The 23,273-nt window shown below is 45.0% G+C and overlaps 1 protein-coding gene across 1 annotated transcript in view; it reads right to left on the reverse strand.

Annotated features, from left to right (window-relative positions):
* BBS9 (Bardet-Biedl syndrome 9) overlaps positions 1-23,273 on the reverse strand; it is an 83,281-nt gene that overhangs the window by 22,132 nt on the left and 37,876 nt on the right. Inside the window, exons 12-17 of the mRNA XM_075881195.1 lie at positions 13,543-13,619; positions 13,357-13,422; positions 11,314-11,515; positions 9,997-10,137; positions 9,822-9,908; positions 1,392-1,567 (exon numbers count right to left, since the gene is read on the reverse strand). Coding sequence (XP_075737310.1) covers positions 1,392-1,567; positions 9,822-9,908; positions 9,997-10,137; positions 11,314-11,515; positions 13,357-13,422; positions 13,543-13,619 — 749 coding nt within the window. The remainder of the gene's footprint in view (positions 1-1,391; positions 1,568-9,821; positions 9,909-9,996; positions 10,138-11,313; positions 11,516-13,356; positions 13,423-13,542; positions 13,620-23,273) is intronic.

Below are 23,273 nucleotides of genomic sequence, written 5' to 3' on the forward strand. Positions count from 1 at the left end.
TATTGTATCATGTTCAGGTCCGTCCGTTGGTCCGTGCCCTAGCACGATGCCATGGATGTGGCCACCGGGCGCACCCACGGACGTCGGGCTCTACAGTGCTTATGCCTTGCTTGCGTAGCGTCGCTGTGACCAGCGTGTCCAATCATGCGAGAAAGGAGAGTCGCGCATCGCGTTCCATTCTGACTGAGTCCGTCTCAAGGGACATAGGCGTTCGCCGAACACACTTCGGGATATACAACAGGTATTTCAATTTTTAGGAATAAAAAACGTTTATTACAGAAAAAAAGGAAATAAGGGTCAGAAGCAGGTGGGTGGAGCCCCAGTCAAGGGCTCCACTGGCCTCACCAATCCGCTGCTCCTGGTTCAGGAGCGCCACTTGCGCCTCCTTTTCTAGCTAGCGAGCAAGGTCTCCCACTGCTCCATCTTGAATTTTTTCGCCGGAATCTTAGGCATACTAATTTTGGCTGGCCTTAACTCACATTCCCATGTAATGTGGGCAAGTGCTGGCAGTCCTCCACACCATGGTGCACGGGCAAGAACCGGCGTATGCGGTTGGGTGCATCACATGTTTTAAACGTGGGTGCAGATATGTATAGATGACCTATGTGTTGTAACGTCACCAGTGTATTTACGATTACACTATGAATGACACAGCGCTGCAATAACAGCATACAACCGGACATCAGCTATCTAAAAAAAGACGCTTTCAAGCAGGTACTCAACACGTTTTGTCAAATATTTCACGTTGGCTGATCATGTATGCACAAATGCCGTAAATCGCCCCATTTATAGCAGGCATTGCAGAAAGCAAACAGCTTGTGACAAAAGCGCATGCCCTTGTTAACTTGCGGTGTGCACCAAATGGTAATCTAAGTTAGGGGTGGCTACACTCTTTTGTTTACAGCACAAGTAAAACTTACATCATATAGCGAAATGTTAAAAGATTGATATTAGAGACGTTAAAAAGTTATTTGTTAGTAAACCGGTACAAAATTGAATACGCTTGCACAGGAAGGAGTGCGTTGGGGATCACAGGGAGAGGCCTTCGTCCTGCAGAAGACATGTGATAGTCTTATTACGATGTTAATGAGCGTAATGATGATCATAAGCATACGGGAATACGGTGACGCGCACGCAGGTGACGACGCGTATCACAAGTCAGAATTGGTGCTTTAATCGCCAAATATGAAAATACCGCCTTTTTTCAGCCACATGATATCTTCTCACGCTCTCGTCTGTCGTTTTCTGCAGAAGCGACCGTGAGTTCACTGATTTATTTTGTTTTTTTTTCCAGCAAAACACATTCCGCTATTCCAATTCCATAATTCTAAACCATCATTCTGCTTCCATTATTAAGTTATTCCAAACTTCGACATCCGTAGAAAACGTACCTTCACATAATCGTCGATGACAGAAAAATACTCCTCAAGTGGTAAACTTGAGCTGTAACTGCACTTGAGTGGGTCGTCATTCGAGGAACGCTTATAATACTGATGCAATCGCCTCATGAGCTCCAGTAGAGGAATCCAGAGAACAGCAAAGTTGTCACTCTGTATTCTGTATTTTTCTGTTGAAAAATAAAAAAACAGCGTGAGAAAATACAGAATCGCAAGAAAATAAAATTAACGCTGAATTTTTATCGGAAGCGCTTAGAAATGAAATGAAACGTACAATAAGAAGTTTCTGTTTTTTTCAGCCTCTCGTGTATTGTATATGTACACCGTGAAATTGTGAAATTTCGCAATAACCATCCCCATATCGTGCCGCGCTGTACGCAACGACACAAAACATGTTTACAGTCCCTATGCGCATTCGGAAATTTTGAAATCTGAGCGCCTGGAAAGACCCCCTGTGCACCTTGAAGTGTCGAGTATATCTAAAAAGGTTATAACCTGTCGTCGCAGTGCTCAAGCAGGTTTCATTGGACCTTTTGCATATGTCGCATGCTAACTTAATCTATGCTTACACAGAAGATTCTGTCTCGGCAAGTTCGATGGGCTCCTTTGTGGTACCATCTCGATATATCATCTTCAAGTTCAAGGTCTGACACATCACGACATCTACAAATTACGAGCTCGCCACTCTTCAAGCCGCAATAGAATTCGTTATAGATACAAGAATTCCCTTGTATGTGGGCCATATTCTGCCACTCTTAAGGCAGTTCATGAAAGCTTGCGAAGTCTATAACAGTGAAACTACCATAAGCTTGTCCCTCACATAAATGAAATTTATCCAGAACAGGACGTAGCCTTACAAGAGCGGCCGGGACAGGATAAATGGTAACCACCTCGCCGACAACGCTGCCCGATTTGCTCACGGTGGAGCACCCACACTATTCATAGATTTGCCAAGAGTAGTCACTGCAAAAGAAGTCCACCACGCCACGCTATAACGCCACGCTATAACGCAATAACATTCTGCGCTAGACTCCGATCGCCGCCCAAAAAACCTTGATACACTGCTACAGATACAACTGCCATCCAAGATTTCTCAATGGGACTCTACAGTGCTACGTAGACTGTGAGTGTCGCAATGTGGAGAGAGCAGGACACAACACCCCGTTGCGACAAGGAAAGACAAGGTCTGTATCGACAGATTAAAAGAGCACACGCTAGAACGTCCTCTTTTTCGGAGGAACAGTGTTGCGCATGCACCTCACTTTGTTGCCCTCTGTCAGCCTGCCAGCTTTTAGTCATGACAACCATCTCCTTTCCAAGAAAAGCATCGTCCCGATGCTTCGTAATCACAGGGGTTTGTACAGACCATAGCAGCGCAAAAATTTATTCGAACAAATAGTATTTCATGCGAAATACGTGCGCGAGCTCTGGTGCATTAATTTGACGCCTTAACCAATGTGCGCTATCGGGAACAACCTCATGGTTTACGGCAGTGAGACGTCAGAGGACTTTACATGACCCGAACTACCGCTTTAACACCTTTTATGAAAGGTGATGGCGGCCAATGGGAGTACGAACAAAAGCTTTCTCTTCAGAATTGAAGGAGACTGGTCAGTAAAAAAGATTATACTAGCACTTCGAATCGTCGTCCTGCTAGCGACGAATACGTATGCGCGCAAGTTGTTGGGCTTCTTCGGCATGCTGTGTGATGTAATACCCCCTTTATTGGTGGTGCCTTTGCACTGATGTGGTAGCATCGCATCTATAGCATAGTTGTGATTTCGCGACCATGAAGAAGGAGAGATAGTGTCACTCGTGTAGTTTCTTGGTGAGCCATGTTTCATGCGATCTTGATATACGGCAAGATTTCGTCCCAGTTTTTTATACTCCACATTGACGTACTGTACGTGCAAAGCATATCCACAAGTGTCTTGTTTAGGTGCGCCGTCAGGCCATTCGTTTGCGGATGATAAGCCATTGTTCGCCGGTGAGATACGCCACTGAGTCTTAAAGCTGCCTGTAATTCCTTGGCTGTTAATACAGTTCCTCTGTCACTTATTACCACTCACGTAGCCCCATGCATCAGCACCACAGTCTCGACGAAAAATTGGACTGCTTCTGTTGCTGCGCCTCTCTCCACAGCCGCAGCCTTTGTTTCGGCGTAGCGAGTGAGGTATTCTGCTTATTCTAATCCATCGGCGGCCCACCAACGAAGATGGAAGTGGGCCTAGGAGATCTATTCGGACTTGAATGGAGTACCAGGTACGTCAATAGCAAGGAGGGGGCATTTACACATTAATTAAGCTATCGCATCGCTATGGCAGATTCATCCATGTGCGAATAACTGCGACTGCGTAGGAACTATTGATCATCTGTCGTGCAACTGTCTCCGATTTGAACAAGATCGTCTGGCACTCCAATGTGCCTTGAGGAAACTTGGTGATCGGCCCTTGACTGCAGCAAACATCTTGAGAGCCTAGTATCGCAGCACATCAGCCCAGAAAGCCACACGAGCCCTCTTGCAGTACTTGAACGCAAGAGCATTGAGCGAGCACCAAAACCCTACACTGCGCGTGTGTGTTGTGAAATGTCTCTCTCTCTCTCTTTCTATTTTACTCCCGTATTTTATTCACGTATTACCCCCATGTGTGGGGTAGCTAACTGGATTTAGTATAGTTAACCTCCCTACCGTTTCTATATTCCTTCTCTCTCCCTGAAACTGAAAATTCCTGTGACAATTGAATAAATATTGCGACAATCATTATTCATTATTTCGGCAACACGGAAAAAGAAAGACCACACCTGTGCTACGTGGTTGAAGCAGGGAACTCAATTCCTCGTAAAGATGAATCTATAAATCTGCGAACGTACAACATCTCCGCCACCACTCATGCTATCTTGGCCACAGCAAGCTTACACATGCTATAAGTACGGACTCTTCCGCCATATGTCCCTACCTCTACGTTTTAAAAACTGCTCTTTCATAAAGAATCTCATACGCTTTGAAAATATGCATGACGCGTCTTCTTTTTCTTGTTATTGTTGTTGTGAGGTTATGAAGAAGTGCAGTGACAGCAGTGGCATAGCTGGAAATGTTTTGCCGAATTTTTTTTCTAACTATCCTTCATGCATGCTCGTACGTGCGTTTGAACGCGTGCGTGTATGTAAAATTCTCGGAAAACATTTCCTCTCCCCGAAATTTTCAAAAACAGGAGAATCTCTCCCCTGGCTTCGTCACAACTTCAAAGCATAGCGGTCACATTATGTCAAAATATTTAAACACCGTATCCACGCAAGGTATGTTGGAATATAAAGTTCACCCGAGTAAAGTTTTTTTCTTGGTATAAACGACTTTATATTCTTTCAAATCGCCTTAAGCAAATCACATACTTTCGACCAAAGAAGATTTTCTCGTTGCTTCGCTGCCACTGGGATGCGCCACTCACCAGCGACGAGCTGGCAGATCAGCTTTAGGCCGTCCGACAAGCCAAAGATGCCGCCCGGGTCCAAGGACTTCGAGTGGTCACCTCACCTTAGGTACCGCAATCATCATCGACGGAGGGTGGGAAGAGACAGTAGTTAATCCCCTCTTCCTCCACCTCACCTCAAGGAAACTGCCGGATTTCAAATAAAGTCTATTTATTCATTCGTTGTTTTTTTTTTCCACTCGCCTCTTTATCTTCTTGCGCATCCTTACTATGGCCATCCCTCGCGCTTGCGTGCTACTGACTGCGCATTCCCTATACTTTTTAGCTCGAGCTCATTTACACACAATGGGAGACAAGCGCTGGTTAGGTGGCGCGCCGAAAAAAAAAAGCACCTGGCGGAGAGTCGGGACACAACTCAGCCGCTCGCGCCCAGACAACCGGCCGCGGTACGCGGTGAGAGCCCGTGCGTGCGCCGTTTCCCCGTGGCTCATTTTGGTACCAACAGCTCCAAAAGCAATTGCGCCAGTAATACAGCACCGTAGTTTATAAAGACAAAGAAAAAAGTCACAGCTTTGCCGCAAAGGCAAAGCAATGAACGCGATAGCAACCAATTGGAAGATCACGTGCAGAATGGCAAGCAGATCGAAACGTGCCCCGCGTTTCTCACGCACAAATGACGTACGAAACGTACTCACAGGTACAAATTAACGCGAATAAGCGTCTCAGTTGTTACTTCGCTGTGCCCGAAAAGCGCACCCTTTTTGCAAACGGAGGCTGTGCAACGATTGCAGTGGCCCGCCAGGTAATGACAACAGAATCGTTCCGGCGAAACCCAAAGGCTAGCCAAGACGTACGATTCTCCCCACTGCAAGGGCGCTCGATCAAGCGTACACCCCCTTATTCTCTACGCGGGCCAAACTACGCGTGAGAGATGAGAGCCGCCGCGCGCTCACTGCGCCATCTTGCTGATAATGCTGAAAAACCGATAGTTTCCCCCTCCCCCGAAATGCCCGCTAACAGCGGTAAGTAGTAGATATGAATAGCTTGCCGTTTGAACGTTGAAGGAGGTGGCTCTCGGTGGCGCAGTGGTTAACGCTTCGCATTCATGACGCGCAGGTCCCACATTAGATTCCGAGCTACGGAGTCTTCCTCCGTGGTTTTTTTTCTTGTGTTTTCATGTATATAGATACGTATACATATACGGTGCATGACATCAACGCCCACGCCGGCGGCAAAATCCAACCGAAAGTGTCCATATAATTGCTATCGCAATAAAAAAAACTTAGTCTGAAGGCTACTCTCACACAAAAGGACATAGGGAAACGGAGAAAAGCTCTGCAATACAGACTGTGCCTATGCATATGGCATCGAAGGAACAGTGCTGTGCCGTGATGGCGACTCCCTCCTTCTCAATTTTTTGTTGCGTGCTAGGTTTTGTATTAAGCTAGTGCAGGCTGACAAGCTCCCATTGAAGAACCCGCGCTGCGACGATGCTACGCTGCCCACTTATGTAGTAAAATGAAAAAAAGACAAAGAAAGAACAAGTAAAGGTTTAGCTGCGTCAATTTTTTTTTTTGGCGTCGAATGTACGTCCTGTCCGCGGTATGTATGCACGTGGACGTTGATCAAGCAAACCACCACGGCAGCATAGCACGTGCGGTGTCGCACTGCTATGCTTGGGAGCGCGGAATATATTCCCGACCATGGCGGCCACTAAGAACACCCTTGAACCAAGATATATGTTTCCATTGAAGAACCCCAAGCGGTCACAATTAATCTTGACACCCACATTATAGCGTGTCTCATAGTAATATCTAATTGTTCGGCACACGAAAGTCTAGCAATTCTCCATGTTGAACAGACACCTTTATTTTAAGCCGACAAAGGCAAGGGAAAAAAACTAAAACTGTGCGTTAAACGAACTAAGTGACGCGTGAAACTCGAAGGGAGTTTTTATATTTCTCTAGCAAAGCCCAAATTCACTTGCTACTTAGCCACGGCAGTCAGTGAAAAAGAAGAAAACTTGATTGATCTCTTTTTTTAGGAATTGGTTTAACAGGAAAGTGAAACGTGTTCTCACTGTTTTGCACTCATTGTGCATTGTTTCGCCGCAAAGGCACAAGAATGAATGCTGCAGTGGCAAATCGCAATGTCACACTAAGAACGGCAAGCAGGTGAAAACTCGCAGCGCACACCTCAAGCAGAGAGCACGGACGAAATGAGCATACACACGAGCACGGACAAGCAACTGTCACAATAATTACTTCGTGTGAGAGCCGCGCGTTCTTTTTGTATACACGGCAGCGAGCGAACTGCCGTTCGTGCTGTCTTGAACTGCTGTAACTTCCAAGCAAACTTGCGGTGCAAGCACAAGAAGTACAGAGCACCCGAATCCCGAGATAAGTGAGCCACTACGCTAGATAACGTATATACGCACTTTGACCACGCCATGTGGAGGCGCATGCGCACAGAGACGCGTAAGGTGGCTGCAGGCGCGACGTCCTCTAGAGCACACGCGCTCAACGCGCGCCCGCCGTGCCATCTCGCTACTGATTACGAAAATGCGCTGAAGTTTCTGACATCTGAGGACCGCTAGGGGTACACAGTGTATATAAATGGCCCGCCGTTAACCTGATCGAGAAGGGTCGCTCTGTAGCGTAGTGCTTATCATCGAAGACTAATAAGCGCGAAGTCAATGGTTCGACGCCCCTCTGCGGAACTATTCTTGTCAGTTTTGTTAACTTTGCAATCCGTACGTAAACATTTCACAACGCGTCATATCCGTGACGGAAATACGTCACGGAGCCATGTTGGGCCCCAGATAAAACACTCTCATGTTTAAAAAAAGTTTGCGGCATCAGCTGACTTCAGAAAGCTGAGCTTCGAGTAGTGAGCTGCTTCATTCGTAACAAGAACACTGTCTTTAGCACAAATTAAGTTGAACACAGTCATATCAGTATCGTGTATTCATCGCGAGTGTATCTTTTACAACAGTACAGGCCGACATGCCCCCGAAAACTTGTGGACAAAAAGCTTTCCTTCTCAGTAACTGTTAGCAAATAATGTAGACTACATGAAAATCATATTTACTTCACGCGGGGGCATCAGATGGAGTGCGGTGGTCGTGGTCAGATAAAAACATTGTTACGTATGTCATATGCTACATAATACGCGAGTTTTATTTTCGGCAAAACACCAGTTGAATTCGGCTGTTTAGTTCTCGTTTCCACTGGTGGCCATCCTCACTTTCGAATAAATTAAGTTGACACGCGCAATTGGCTTTAGAAACCAGACCGACACCACTATATATACAGGAGAGCGCGAGCACGACATACATAGCGCATCTGACCGCTTGGATGCAACGCCACCTCCTTTCTTATTGAAATGATTGAGAAGGAAAAACGTACGGCGATACATCTCCTTCCCACCCCCTAATTTCTACATATTGTCGCACATGACTACGCAGCAGAAGCACTAGCGCGCTTTGTTTTTGTTGCCTCTACCACCACCGCACTCATCTGCGGCCTGCCTCTACCAACCGCCGGACTCATCTGCGGGAGCGACTGTGAAGTGCGCGCCTTGACCGCCAGGGCATCGTGCAAACTGCAGCGCTGTTTTTCTATACGGAAGCTGACTTTTCAGCCAATACACTGCGAAAATTCTCTGTGAGCTGTGATAAATGAAAGTTGATCACATAAAAAATATAAAAGGTCGGAAGAATTCGCATCCCTTAAATTTACGCTTTATTTTATGAAGTCACACTTTTCGTAACATCTTGAAAAATATAACACATTCAAGTCTTGCAACGCAGAAAAATTACTTTCCTGGTCTTTGTTTTGTTTCACTTTTCACTATTGAGAGGGAGAATGGGGTGGGGGTGAATACCACGGTTTGCCATGCAGTCACGAGAACAAGCTCCTTTTGGGTGTGCACTCAAAAGGAGTTTGTCCTTATCTGCGCTTATTTATTTTCAATTGTTCACCCGATAGTTGCAACATAGTAAAACCGATACATTTGCTTAATGTTCGTAAAGGGGCACTGAAGGCAAATATCAAGTTGATGTTCATTGCTGAAACAGTGGTCCAGAAACCTCGTAGTGCAAAGAAAGTGCTTATTTTGAAATAATATCATGTTTTAGTGGTACGCATCGCGTTAGCACACTTAAAATTAGCCGCCTCAAAGTGGAAGCTTTCACGTCCCTGTTGCCGTGCACAAGGTTGTCCGGCTTTACTGCACGGCCGCTGACAGTATTAGCAGCGGAGCGACAGTAGCGAGAGCCAGAGCAGCAACAACGGCCATCGAACAATTTCTTCCATGGCATGGCCTCCTATAGAAGACGGGCTTGATTCAACTAAGCCCCGCTAGATGGCACGACCTGCCCAGGCAAATTTGATGATTGATAAGTGTGGTTTAATGTCCCAAAATCACTATAGGATTATGAGATACGCCGTGTTGGAGGGCTCCGGAAATTTTCGTCACCTGCAGTTTTAACGTGCACCCAAATCTGAGCACACGGGCCTACAGCATTTTTGCGGTTTAACCAGGCTAAAATTGAACTTTCAACCATCCGTGCCATTCCCCATAAAAAGGTCCGGTGGTTTTTTTTTTTTTTTCGTGAATCAAACAGAAACGAACAAGTAGCATTTTATTACGTCTCTTGATGCATGGAAGGTTATTTATTTAGTGCAGCTAGTTCGATTACTAGTGGTTAATTGTAGGCGGTAACTCTGACGTCATCGGGATAATTTTGCGAATGTCTTACTCGTGGCGCATAGGTTCTCATGCATTTACCTTAATTTCTCAGTAAGGAGGGCATTGCTGTTGATAATATTTTCGTTAAGACGTTGTCATACATTGAGCTGTCATTGTGACATAAATTGTTATTTGCCTTTAGCGTGAACCCTGGTGCATTCTTGGTGCATTCTTGCAATCAATCACTCGCTCAAAACGGTGGCAACTATCTCAGCAACGACGAATACGCAAAAGGACCACTTACGAGAGGATTTAGACACCAAGATGCTCGCTTGAGGGCCATGAAGGAACTGTATGCCAATAGTCTGTGACGTAATGTCGCAGGTGAAATCTGCAATTGGGATCCCATCAGAAGGTGACGTTAACCGTGCACTAATGGAGCTTCAAACAACACCACAATGAAAAAAAAAAGCACTAACCAGGAAAGAGCTCGTTAGAAGGAACAGAAGGTTTATTCGTTTCAATTGTCAACTTGTGCTCGTACGTCCTTTCGGGCACGCACGGACGTGCGATGAGCGCGAGGGGCAAATGCATGGACGCCTGCACCAGCTGCGACGCCCCTGAATCGAAATAGAGTACAAGAAACGGGTAAAACTTTACATCAAGGAAGGCTGCGATGTTAATAGAGAACCGGCTAATAAGGCTAAAAGGAAGTAAGTGCTCAGCACCGAGTCACTGAGTAATTATCTGCCATCAAAGAGTTTGATTGAAATTATTGACAGATTATTTTGTCTGCTTTGTGTACGACACTAATTATTCACTGCTACAAACGGCCTATAAATTTTTGTTACCACTTTGGCAGAGCACGGCAAAAGCGTTATTCACAGAGGGTTAAATAGGTGTGCAGCGGGAATGGGATCCCTACATATGATCAGACGTCTGATGGCGCTGCATGCAAGATTTAATAATGCATACCTTAGTTGCATACGCGGTGTGATGGAGACACTCCTCAGCTGGTCATGCCCGAAATATTTGAAGAATGCGGATAGCGCTTATTCGGCTTTCAGACGTTCAGTGCGTGTGTACAACGGTAGAAATTAACATTCGCCTAAAAACAACCCGTGTATGTCTAGGTTGCACCCAGGTGGTCTGCACGCAGTTGCATGCAGCCCATAAAATAGCGTGGCGACGGTTTTTGCTCACTCTAAAAATAAGCAGCGTGTTTTCTCGCGCTTTCTTCTGTCGAGTGCTCTTGGAAATGCGTAGAGCTGATGTTGCAATGAACGTTGCCTTGTCGTTGTGAAGCACGAATTTCACCAGCACAGGCAGGCGTCGATCGCTGCCCAGCTGCAAGCGACGAATTTCACTGTCGGACACATCTGGCATGCTTTTCGCCCACATAAAAGCAAGCTGATGATATTTCACCATGCATGGTTATTGGTAACCACAAACGCACAAATATTCGTCCTGTGTCGCAACTACTTCCTTCTGGTGGTTAAACAAATTTCGTCATATTCTAAGTTGCAGGATCTCAGTTTTAAGATTTGAGACATAGGAAATATGGGAAACTTAGAGACTTTCTTTAGTATTTGGTGTCGCTATAGCTACATTGCCACACAGCATTGCGTAATTTTCATGCTGTGTCGCACGTTCTTCAAGCGGCCCTTGAAGTGGGCTAAAGTTGCAAAAGGATTGATTGATTGATATGTGGGGTTTAACGTCCCAAAACCACCATATGATTATGAAAAGTTGCAAAAGGAGGCAATATATTCGTGACCGAATACGCGAAAACATACCAAACGAATTCTGGTAGAAAGCCGCCACTCTAAGGTCCAGGGAGCTCGGTAACATTGTCTCAGCCTGCTTCACTGTAAATGCCATTTGGTGGTGGTCCAGTAAAGTGGTGAGTGTGACGTCACTGTTCATAGCAACCAATGGTCTGGCAACATCCACCATGACGCGAACATCGCGCAGCGGTGCGGAGGCCTCGAGGTGGACCTGCGGGGGTAACCGTACAACGAAAGCATGCGGGGTTAAAATGCACATATTGTTGCCGACACGTCTTGAAAGGTTCTTGTTTCCTTATGCTGTACAGCGTAAAACTTTTCGTTTTAGCCAATAGAATAAAATAAAAGAGCCAATAACTATGCGCCTCAAGTTCTAGCCGCAAGCAGTTTCTAAAACCTATTTTAAAGGCTGCAGCCCGCAAATGCTGCTCTGGTCACCGAACTGCTTGGCATTTCCTGATGTTGCAAAAACAAAGTGGATTCATCTTCGAGAACAGTTGTAAGCATGAGCTCTTGATGCACGGTACAGTGTTTCACCAAGAACAGATTTTTAAAATTATTGACACATCCTATATCACAGCGGTGCCATGAGGCGCCCCGATTTTGACAACGTGCGGAACGTAGTGGCTCTCAACACAACTCAACACAATATATATATATATATATATATATATATATATATATATATATATATATATATATATATATATATATATATATATATATATATATATATATATATATATATATATATATATATATATATATATATATATATATATATATATATATATATATATATATATATATATATATATATATATATGCGTGTGTGTGCACGTGTGTGTTTGAGAGAACACGCCCTCTGATTGCAAGCGAGAATTCCACTGTCATTTCAAAGAAAGCAGCCGCGAAAGCGCGTGCATAGATAGCCTCGCTTACGTGCCTTCGACAATGTTTTGCATGCGACAACCTCAGTCGCTGCCCTAAGGGCGCGCACCGTGCGGGAAAGTTTGCGCAGCGCGCGTTTTTGCTTCGCTTTCTTTTTCTTTTCTTTTTTTCACTTGCGACGGCCAATTCGCAGTAAAAGGCGGTTCTCGGCACGGGCTCGAAAGCGAACCTGGCTTCGCAGCGGAGAAACTGCGCCAGAAGGTTGCAGTACAAGGCGCCGGCCGTTTGTGCTGAGCACTGCAGGCGTCGATGGCTCGCGGAGACAAAAAATAAATAGCGTGTGTGTGTGTGGGGGGGGGGGGGGGGGTTGAAGGGATTTGACGTCGCGCTAGCTCAAGAGCCGATGAAGTGTATGCAGCGCGAAAAGCTTAGTATTTAGAGCGGAATAAATTTATAGTGCGGTACTTTATAAAAGCAACTGGAACGCCAATTTCAGACATCCAGATGCAGTCTGACAGCGCTTATTCTAAGCCCGTTCCGCTTTTTATTTGCTACCTACAGCTTCGATTGCCCCGAAAGCTTTTGCCGAGGTGAGCTCTTGAAAACCGGAGAGGTGAAATCCGGAGATGCAGTTCGGCGTTGCACGTCGTTTTGCTACAACACGCAGACACTTTCGCACGCACGTGCCAATAGAGCTGAGGAAGATGCGGGCGTGCAAGAGAGCCGTAATTTCAAGGAACTACGGCCTAAGAAAGAAAAGGTGCTTTTATCAAGCCTGGATCAGTACCCCTTGTGCAATAAAGAAAAACGTTTCAAAACCTGCGCACACTTCGTTCTGGGCGTACTATAAATGTAAATGAGCTGTGTATATATCACGCGCACGAAAAGCGCTTTTCGCAAGAAATTCGCTTGTCTTAAAAGCTGGATCATGGAGTGGGCGTGAGTTTTTGTTCTGTTTTGTTTTCTTTAGAGGTTGTTTTTTTTTCTTTTTGTTTCACAATTTGTCGCATTGCTCTATGCAAAAAGAAAGGCGAACAAAAACTCAGCATATTTAAAAGAAGCTCTGCCCAGTGCCTAGCTTGAGCAGGGAGATTATACTAGGATCATTGTTTCTCAAAAGGTGCACAAAAGTGTGGGATATAGTACAAAAGCGTCACTTGCCTTCACTATAATCGATGGGATAAAAGTGCTACCATCTTCTGTTGACGCAGGGTTCTCGTCAGATTGCTTGAGCATTGAGGAGAAAAGACGTTGTAATCATCAATATGCTTCCGGCTCATGTCTCGGTTCTTTGAAATTGAAGGAGATCTAAACTATACGATGAGAAAACTAAAAGTGAGCACTTACGTAAGGGATCTCAGACATGGGTCCAGCGAAAACCTTCATCTTCAAATCAGTCTCCGTCTTTTTTCGCCCAAGGAGAGCTGGTAGAAAAAAAAAATTGAAAGTACTATCTTATTTCTGGTTAAAATTATCCGTATCACAAAGCCTATCGTCGTTCAATACCCCCCTCCCCCCTCAATATTCGTGCACACGAAGACGGCCGGTGCGTTTCCTCTCCGTTTTGGCCCCTATTGTCAAATGCCCTCGTACTGACATACAGAACAAAGTGCGGGCCAATGTTATCGCTTTTCTTTACGCGGTACTTCGCAGTGACCACGACGGCGATGGCTGCGGCAAAAAAGAACCTGGCGTGTTAAATTATAAAGGAGGAGGAGGAATAAACTTCATTATAAGAAACCAGCAGGTTTAGGTGGCCGGGCCTAAGCCTCCCATGAGGGGACGTCAAGGGCTTGCCTCGACGTTGCCTCATGGCCGTGCTGGGTCGCCCAGGTTTGGTCGTCAAGAGCGGGGCTCCGCAGAGTCTCATCGAGCTTCGACGACAGGGTCAATAAAGGAATTTACTGAATGATGACGAGTTGGTAAAGCTGTGGGTATCGTATTATATTTAAATTGTAAATTTAATTCGCCTTCCAGTCTTTAAGGCAAATCAAAGGAGGATTCGGAAATTGCTGGAAGAGAGAATATGCCTTGAAAGGGAATCCCAGAACCAACCTATTTTACCAGCGGCAAGATACCATTTCAATACGGGTAATATGATGGGACATACAGTTCTCGATATGTGTCTTCGTGTTACAAGTTTTCTTGAGAAGCCTCAACATACACACACCTTTGAGGCACATTTTGGTACAGGTAAACTCCGTCATCTTTTTCTCGATAGGTTATTTTCACCTGGAAGAGTGATTTCTCCCATTATCCGATATTGCCTGCGCTGAAGTCTATTGTAAAACCTTTTTTTTGTGTGTGTATCTCACATGTTTCGACTATATAGCAACGATTCTATACCATGAACACAATGAAAGATAAGGCTGTAAGTCCTAAGTAGCTTCGCCCCTAAAAAATGCGAAAAAAGAACCAATATTATTGCGAAAGAAGGAAACAGCGTTTAACAATTTCATTACCACGCCTATTCAAATCAATCACCGGCGATCAATGCTTTTGCATCATCGGTTTTCGCTTGTTAAATTTGTTTCTTGTGCAACCAGCACCTTACGGTAGTTAGTCCAACCGTGCACTCAACTTTTAGAATCAATTTGAATTTGCCCGTTTTGGCAACATAGTGATTTTGACAGATGTGCGTGCATTGTTGGAAAAGTGCCCTAGACTGGCGATCTTGACAAAAGTGCGTGCCCCTCGGGGTCATGCTGCAATAATATGTCAAAGTCATGAAAGGAAAGGAGCCTTTGAAAGCCAAATATCGAAATAAAGCGTCAGCTTCGCAATTTGACAGTGTTGAGCAGTAATAACTGCCAAACATTTATCCCAGCTCTTCAATAGAAAGCTGTTCCTAGGAGTCATGAAAAACTTGTTCTACAAAAATATTTACAAAGGTCCACACCGTGTTTAAAGTGCCGAGGTGACCTTCTCTGACATTTTCCAGCAGTTTTGGTCTTGCTTGCATCGTTACATCCGACGCAGGGTAGCATCTAGTGTCACTAGTCGCTCCTATGACGCCATCGTCACGTTTGTGCGTGGGTGCGCACCAGCACTGCAAAACACATGCGCTGCTCGAAACTGTCTTGAAACCCCACCTGGAATGAGTGACGAGCTTATAGTTCGAGGATGATAGCACCTCGGCTTGAAGATTTATGGCAACGACGTTATGCGCCAGCTTGAGAGATCCGCAGCAGTTCATGGGTTTGCTTTATTCACATCCTCAAGTTGCCTCCTCCACCGCAAGTGCGTATAGCGTCTGACCTCTGTGCACAATCGTATAGCTACTCTGGTAACGTACATACGTGGTCCGCACTTCGCTGGGGTGCGGTGTGCTGGCGCTGGCTGCAGAGCTTTTCTTCACGACAAGGAGGCCCCCAAAGCACATCTTGGCCCTGACTACGGAGCAGTGCGACATGTTTTAGAAGAGTGCACAATGTTGTCCTTTTTTTAATAAGATATGCGCGAAAATGCAAAGAAGTATGCTTGGATGCACATATTGAAACGCCAACCTATGCGGAGTGAAGGGGCTGATGGAAAGAGGTGACGGTAGGCGAAATAGCGAACTTCATTGGACATCTAGTTTATAGCGAGATTATTCACATCACGGGTATACATCTATATTAGAACACCTGGAGACAAACATTTACTGAGAAACGTGTACGAGTACACTTGTGTCTCACGAAAAACCAAGCAATGCTTCCCCGCACGGCACGAGCAACGAAGCAGCACCTTGGTTCCAATTTTCTTTGTCTATGTGAAGAGAAACATCTTGTACAACATTCATTATTTTTTATACTGTTTCTGGGTCATTTACCTACAAAATATATATTCTGACTTTTCTCTGTTTTAAATATTTTTGCACACATAGTGTTTTTATTGCCCTGTTTACCAGCTGGCAACCGAAAATTCTACACTTTTCACATTATTGTTAATTTTAAATGATTTTTGGTGTTCTACAACAATATGTGTTTTTAAAAGAGCAATTCAATGTGCAAAGTATCGTATGCTTTAACGTGTGCTGGAGTACTTTTCATACTAACAACAACGACCTTCCCTAGTCATATGAAGAGCAATCATTTTCGCGCGGTAACGAAAGAGTTAATGGATCGAAGATTCAGGAATAGACAATAGATGCACACGTATTTCCACATTTTGCGTCAGTGACCCGGCGTACACGCGCATCGATGTAAAATCAGACTATGTTTGATTGATTGATTGATTGATTGATTGATTGATTGATTGATTGATTGATTGATTGATTGATTGATTGATTTGTGGGGTTTAACGTCCCAAAACCACCATATGATTATGAGAGACGCCGCAATGGAGGGCTCCAGACTATGTTTATTGTGCTCTTTTTCACCAGCCGATAAGCCCGCTCGAATTCCAACTTGCGCAACAATCACTGAATCGGGGCGTTTCTCAGACAAACAAGCGTACGCACGCGCGGTAGGAGATATGAAGATAACACGCCGACACAACGACCGCAGTTCTCTTTTTTTTTTGTCGTTTTGCCACTGATGTACGGCTGCGACACTGGCAAATAGAGACGGTAAATGCTCTGTCTATTCGTAAAACGTTATCAGAATTTACTCCTTTGCAACGTTTCTTACTCCGCGTGCAATATGCGGCCTACGCAGAGTAGATGACGTGTCCTCTGCGATGAACCTATTTCGATAAAGGAATGCAAATGAAGTCAATAACCATGACTGTTTTGGAACAAGGAAAGGCAGAAAGAAAGAAAGAGAGAGAGAGAGAAAGAAATAGAGAAAGAAAGAAAGAAAGAAAGAAGGAAAGAAAGAAAGAAAGAAAGAAAGAAAGAAAGAAAGAAAGAAAGAAAGAAAGAAAGAAAGAAAGAAAGAAAGAAAGAAAGAAAGAAAGAAAGAAAGAAAGAAAGAAAGAAAGAAAGAAAGAAAGAAAGAAAGAAAGGAAGAAATGAGCGAGTGCACTTATTACGCAATGTCAACGCTGTGACATTTTGCGAGCAGCACTGTCATTGGCGAAAAAAGATGGTGAATATACCGAAAGCGTCATTGATTCTAAGAGCTTCGCTTGCAAAAGCTGTCGCCCGCGTCTCCGTGCACCGACCTCTGTCCTCCCACGTTGTGCTGTTTTTGAGCCGCAGCAGCCGCGTAGACGTATTCGAGCAGCAAAAACGTGGGTGTCACACCAATGCATGAACACCAAGTATAAGAGTTGCAGTGTACATCTGCACAAATCGAAGCCCGACCACGAGTAGTCAGACCAATGCGAACAGCACATTTACCTCTTCCACACGAACAAAAAAAAAAGAACTTTTTTTGTAAGATGTCATACACGAGGAGCCATTATCCTTAACGCAAAACATCGTGAGGATGAACTATCTCCCGACACGGTTGGTTGTTCCAGAGAGGCAGGAAAAGAAAACGTAACAACTATACCGATGCCGGGAAGCTTTCTATTCGCTGACAGGTCAGAATTTATAAGTATACCTTAATATGCAGGGGTCATACATTCCCGCAATGGCACAACAACAGCGCTAAAAAGCAAACTAGACATCGTACGGCCCAACCTTCGGAATATCTTTGCACTAAATAACTAAATATTTGTGCTCCATATCTGTAAGAAATAAAGCTTTCACAGAACACCGCAATGTCGCTTTTTATATTTTTGAGTGCAGTGGTTAGTGTTATTGCGTATGCACAGTCTGATGCATGCATTATACATCAGTGTACACGGACATGTGCTGGCGAACGCTGAATGCCAAACAGCCGGTCAATGATGAAGACCTCTTACAAACGAAAATCTTCGTTATGAGATTTCCAATTTATTCTACTTATTTTAGCCATATCGTTCAGGTCAAAAGAACCAGGAGGGGTGGGGTTACGTCATTTCAATAACTTATATCGTATTAGCCAATGCAATTTTTCGAAAGAAATATATACACAAAGAATAGGTATACGCCCCATTCTTGAGCACACGTACGTCAGCTAGATCTGAACGAAACTGCTAATAATCAGGGATGTAGAATGAAGTTGAGATTGAGAAACTGCTGATTGAGTAGGCTTGTCGTTCGCAGCTGCAATGAATGGTCATGGTGCTCGTTCTTATGAAATATTCTTGTGCATTAAGGCTTTTGTTAAACAAGGACCCTATTTTGCAAGGATTCTCCTTGATTCTGTTCATCTCGTACCATCCGTGACGGTGGTGCAAGACTCAATAACAAATGAATATATGTAAAACAGATGTTATTTATTACCTCCGGCCCATGGCAAAAGATTTGCCGATTACGGATTTAGTGATAGCACACACTGCCATTAAGCGACTGCCCTGTTCCCATTTGCGCACAAGTAAGGTATAAGTTCTGTTGTTTTTAATTTCCCGCAAGATAATGCTCAAAACATGTCACATTCGATAAGCCAACTGCGTCCATGTTAGGTGTCAGTCAGCTGGGGAACAAAAACTTCTGCGAAACAAACATAACTGCGTCAACCTCACATTCGGCATTAATGTTTTACATCTAGACCTTCTATAGGAAAGACGCAGAAACAGATTAGAAGTGGCAAACGAGTGTGTTTTTTTCTGTTCTCTTAATGGCCGTATTATCGAGTGTTATATGACCAATCATGTAATGGAAGTGACGATACTGTACTAGTCTATACTGCATTTTATGCACCACGTGCAATGCAATGTAAGCGTAGAAATAGCGACCGAGTCAATGTAAATACACACAGAGCTATAGAGGTCAATAAAATGAAGAGCAGATTAGCACACCTAATAGAGGCCAAGGAATTTCTACTGTCTCAATGGAAAACCCAGAAGCTCAATTGTACACTTAGGAAGAGACCAGCCGCGCGAAACAAGATAATAGTGCGACATTGCCAAGAGCTACACAGACAGCAATGGTATGAGATGTGTAACATGGTGGTTGAGCAGATGCGAATATCTGTGGGGAATGAGACCTGCTCAAGCATCCACTCCCCGAGAATAAGACAAAAAACAAATGATAATCAGGTGGTAGATCGAGTTATACATGCGGAAAGGCAGCACCATAGGGATGAAGGAATAGTCTCACGCTTGTTGCAGTGGTATAGTTTTCTGGCGGGCGATGTTGGGCCCATGGGGCCGGACTTACTACGATACGAGCGCCAATCGACCGAGGACCCAGAGAGGCCGTTTCAGGAGGCGGGCATTCGCGACGCCCTTCAGAAACTCAATGGCCGGTAAGCCCGGGACCGGATGCCGTGACCAAATGCTGCGCGATTGAGACGATAGGTCAAATAAGGGCATCACGGCAAAAATCAACCGTGTTTGAGACTCAGGTGTATTTCCAAATGAGTGTAAGGGTGAGTCCGTGATTCTCATTCCCAAGCCAGGGCGCAGCCCAGGGGCTGAGAACTTCTGGACATCTTCCTCACATCTTGTTCGAGCAAGGTGGTTGAGCATGTGATAAATGATTGATTCTCTAAGCACATTGAGGACAAGGGTCTTTTTCTAAACACGATGATAGGCTTCCACACTTCTCCACGCAGGACGTCATGCTTCTTACCAAAAATGATATATAAAGATACCGGAAACACGAGGGTCATTCTTGGTCTCGATCTGAAGAAGACTTTCAACAATGTACCACATGTACATATTCTAGACTAAATCTCCCGCCTTAACGTGTGTGAAAAATTTTACAGATTCATAGCTTTTTTTCTTGGAAGTAAGAGAGCCGCAATCAAACTGGGTGACATTAGATTGGAGCCTTACGATCTTGGACAACGGGCTACGCCACAGGGGTCTGTTATTTCGCCGCTATGGTTTAACGTACCAATTCAGGGCTTGGCCATCGAGCTTGAGCAGATGATGGAGGCGGAAATGTTGTAGGCCCGTGTGCTCAGATTTGGGTGCACGTTAAAGAACCCCAGGTGGTCTAAATTTCCGGAGCCCTCCACTACGGCGTCTCTCATAATCATAGAGTGGTTTTGGGACGTTAAACCCCACATATCAATCAGCTTGAGCAGATGAATGGTATTGGCTACTCAATATACACGGACCCTCCGGTTCTCTGCCGAGTCGAGTGGCCATGCTGAACACAAGATCCAAGGCGCAGGGCATTGCGACAAGAAACGCGTCAGTAACATGGGTCTCCCGCTTTCGCCTTCTAAATCAGAGTTGCCACTCTCTCGTCCCACTAGAAGGGGACCCAAGCCTAGAGGGTGGAGGCTTCCCAAGGAGATGGGTATTAGGGTGCGAAAGTCATCCGTGTGCGAGATCGCCAGGGTTCGTTCTCTCCGGGTGCTAGGCTTGATTATTAAAGATAATGGTGAGCACGGGCGTACTGGATAAGCTTACATGGCAGGCTACAAGAGTAATCAAACCCGTAGCAAGGCTTTCTAATAGAACCAGAGAGCTTAATGAAGATAATATGCTGAAGCTTTTTCCCCATTTCTGCTACAATTCTGGTTTACCTCCCTGCCTTTCTCTCAGTTTATTCTCTCTCTTGTGAGTCACACCCTCACACATAGATGGCTGAAACACAAAATTAACAAGCTGAACATGCTCATCAGGAAGAGTATTAAGAAAGTTCAAGGCTTTCAGTGTGCCTAAGCACAAAGAGGCTATCAAACCTCGGCGTCCACAACACATTATACAAGAACTGATCGAAGCACAGCAGATGACATATATTGCCAGACTATTGCGTACAGCGGCAGGAAGGCGTGTCCTGTCTAAAATCGGCATAAATTCGATTACGTTAAATTACAGAAGCGTGCTCCGCCATGGTGGTCTAGTGGCTAAGGTACTCGGCTGCTAACCCGCAGGTCGCGAGATGAAATCCCGGCTGCGGTGGCTGCATTTCCAATGGATGCGGAAATGTTGTAGGCCCGTGTGCTCAGATTCGAACGCACGTTAAAGAACCCCGGGTGGTTGAAATTTCCGGAGCCCTCCACTACGGTGTCTCTAGTAAACCATATGGTGGTTTTGGGACGTTAAATTCCACATATCAATCAATCAAATTTTAGAAGCGTTCAGCTTTCGGATAACATGTGGCAGGCTATTACGGTCGGCCCAATTCCGAGGAACATGCATCCAACTTTCAATACTGGCAGGAGGACGGTTCTCGCCTCCACACTTCTGCATTACGTGCATACGCATGAGGCAGATACACGTTTTGTAGACGCTGCCCAGTACGAAGGCGACTACAGTCGCTTTGTTGCTAACGTTTTGGACATAAAGGACCAAGTATTACCCGCCGCGCATCATTCCGGCCATCATCGGCTTCCAAGGCGGAGCAGCTGGCCGTTGCACTAGCGCTCCTTAAGTTGGACAGGACAGAAACGTATCCGGACTCTAGGTCAGCCCTTCGAGCTTTCCCGGCTTTGGATATTTGTGAGGAGGTTGATAGGACATTTGCGGGTAATGTGCTTAGTCATCACATTATTACATAGTTCCTGGCGCATGCGAGTGCTGAAGTAGGCTGGCTGGCGAACGTTAATGAGTTGGCCCACGACCGAACGCGAGTTCTCACTGGCCGCGCCGGTTACTGGGAAGCCGGTGTGCCGGCTAGGACCGCAGACAGGCTTGGTCCAGCCTTTTCAGAGGCCGGCCCACCCCGCTCAGTTCAGGGACATTTTTTATACTTTCAGCGAGATCACCAGCCCCTACGAAATGAGTTGCAGGGCATTCCCCTTGCCACATAAAAATCTCGCGAGGCTCCAAGCATGACTTATAGGCACCTGAAGACAAAATCATACAACAGTCCCCGTCTTCAGCAGGTACACGGAGCGGTTAGCGATTTTATGCATATACTCTGAAAGGGCCCCTTTTTAGAGCACTACACGGACCACGCATTGACAGAGGAAGAATTTTCTTCATTCCTCAAGAGCCACAACTGGTCTGTCAAACTCGGGGCTGTATAGAAGGCTCACGATGCAGTGGTGAAGCTTGGCCTTCCTGACCTAACGTGGAAGCGGTACGCAGTCTTGCCCCTAAAATCAGGTTGAAGATTCTCCTGGACCAAAATAAATGTTACTTTCTATCTATTTCCTTGCTCTAATGTACAATTCTTGCTGTGTGGTGGTGCGCTAGTGTGTGTCCAGAAACGCATAGTAAACGTGCATAAGAAATTAGGAAAGCACATAGGTATGGAATCAGGTGAACCAGAACCAGACAGAATTCGTTTGCCTTCCATAGTCACTATAAGGTTCAGAGCCGTTAGGAGGTAAAACAGCCACAAGTTCAGATCATTAAAGAAACATTGGAAGCCTGGGTGGAGAAATATAGGAAACAATATACGGGGATAGAGCCATCGCAGGCATACAGGTAACTTTACAAAATGAAGCAGACATAGGCGCGAATGCGGACTTGCAACAGTAAAAGTTGAAGTTGACTCAAACAATGTGCCCATTCCTCAGTGCGCCAACACGGTAGCTACTCCATTAGCGATCATTATCACCATCATTAGCATAGCATTTATATATACATAGAAAGCATCATTTATAATATGTCGCTTTTGTTTTTTGTTTTTTTTTGCGTTCACGTTCAAGTATACTTTCGTGTTTCAAATTGATTAATGGTTAGCCCAACCTACTGTAGATTCTACAAATTTCTGTCCTACACGTTAGACTGGCAGCGGGCAAACGCTTCCGCGATTATTGTTCTCCTTCGGTGAATTTAATGTTCGGCGTCAAGTTACAACGTTTCCATCAGATGGCCCTTTATAACGTACCACGGCCATTTATGAGATGAGGCACTGTTTTAGGCTGCAACAATATCCTGCATTTGTATGTACGAATTGTATACTATATATACAGCTTGGAAGTTGTACCAAATCCTACAGTAACGACACGATTGCTATTTGCAGAGCGACGACCTCCTCAAAGCAATCTTATATTTATGTCCTTTCCTCTCTTGCTTAGTTTTATCCAGAACAATGTACGCAAGCTGGAGAACACCAAGACGCCGTGGTTATTGCTTCTTTCTTGGCATGTCTATTTTGAGTACCGATTCCCGCGATGACTACTGAGGCAAGCGACGTGACGAGGAATCACAAAAAACAAGCGCGCAGGAAAGGCTCCTTTGATGCCCAACAGAAACGACTGAATTTCGTGAAAGTA

This window comes from Rhipicephalus microplus, chromosome X (genome assembly GCF_043290135.1).
Source record: "Rhipicephalus microplus isolate Deutch F79 chromosome X, USDA_Rmic, whole genome shotgun sequence".
Taxonomy (NCBI): domain Eukaryota; kingdom Metazoa; phylum Arthropoda; class Arachnida; order Ixodida; family Ixodidae; genus Rhipicephalus; species Rhipicephalus microplus.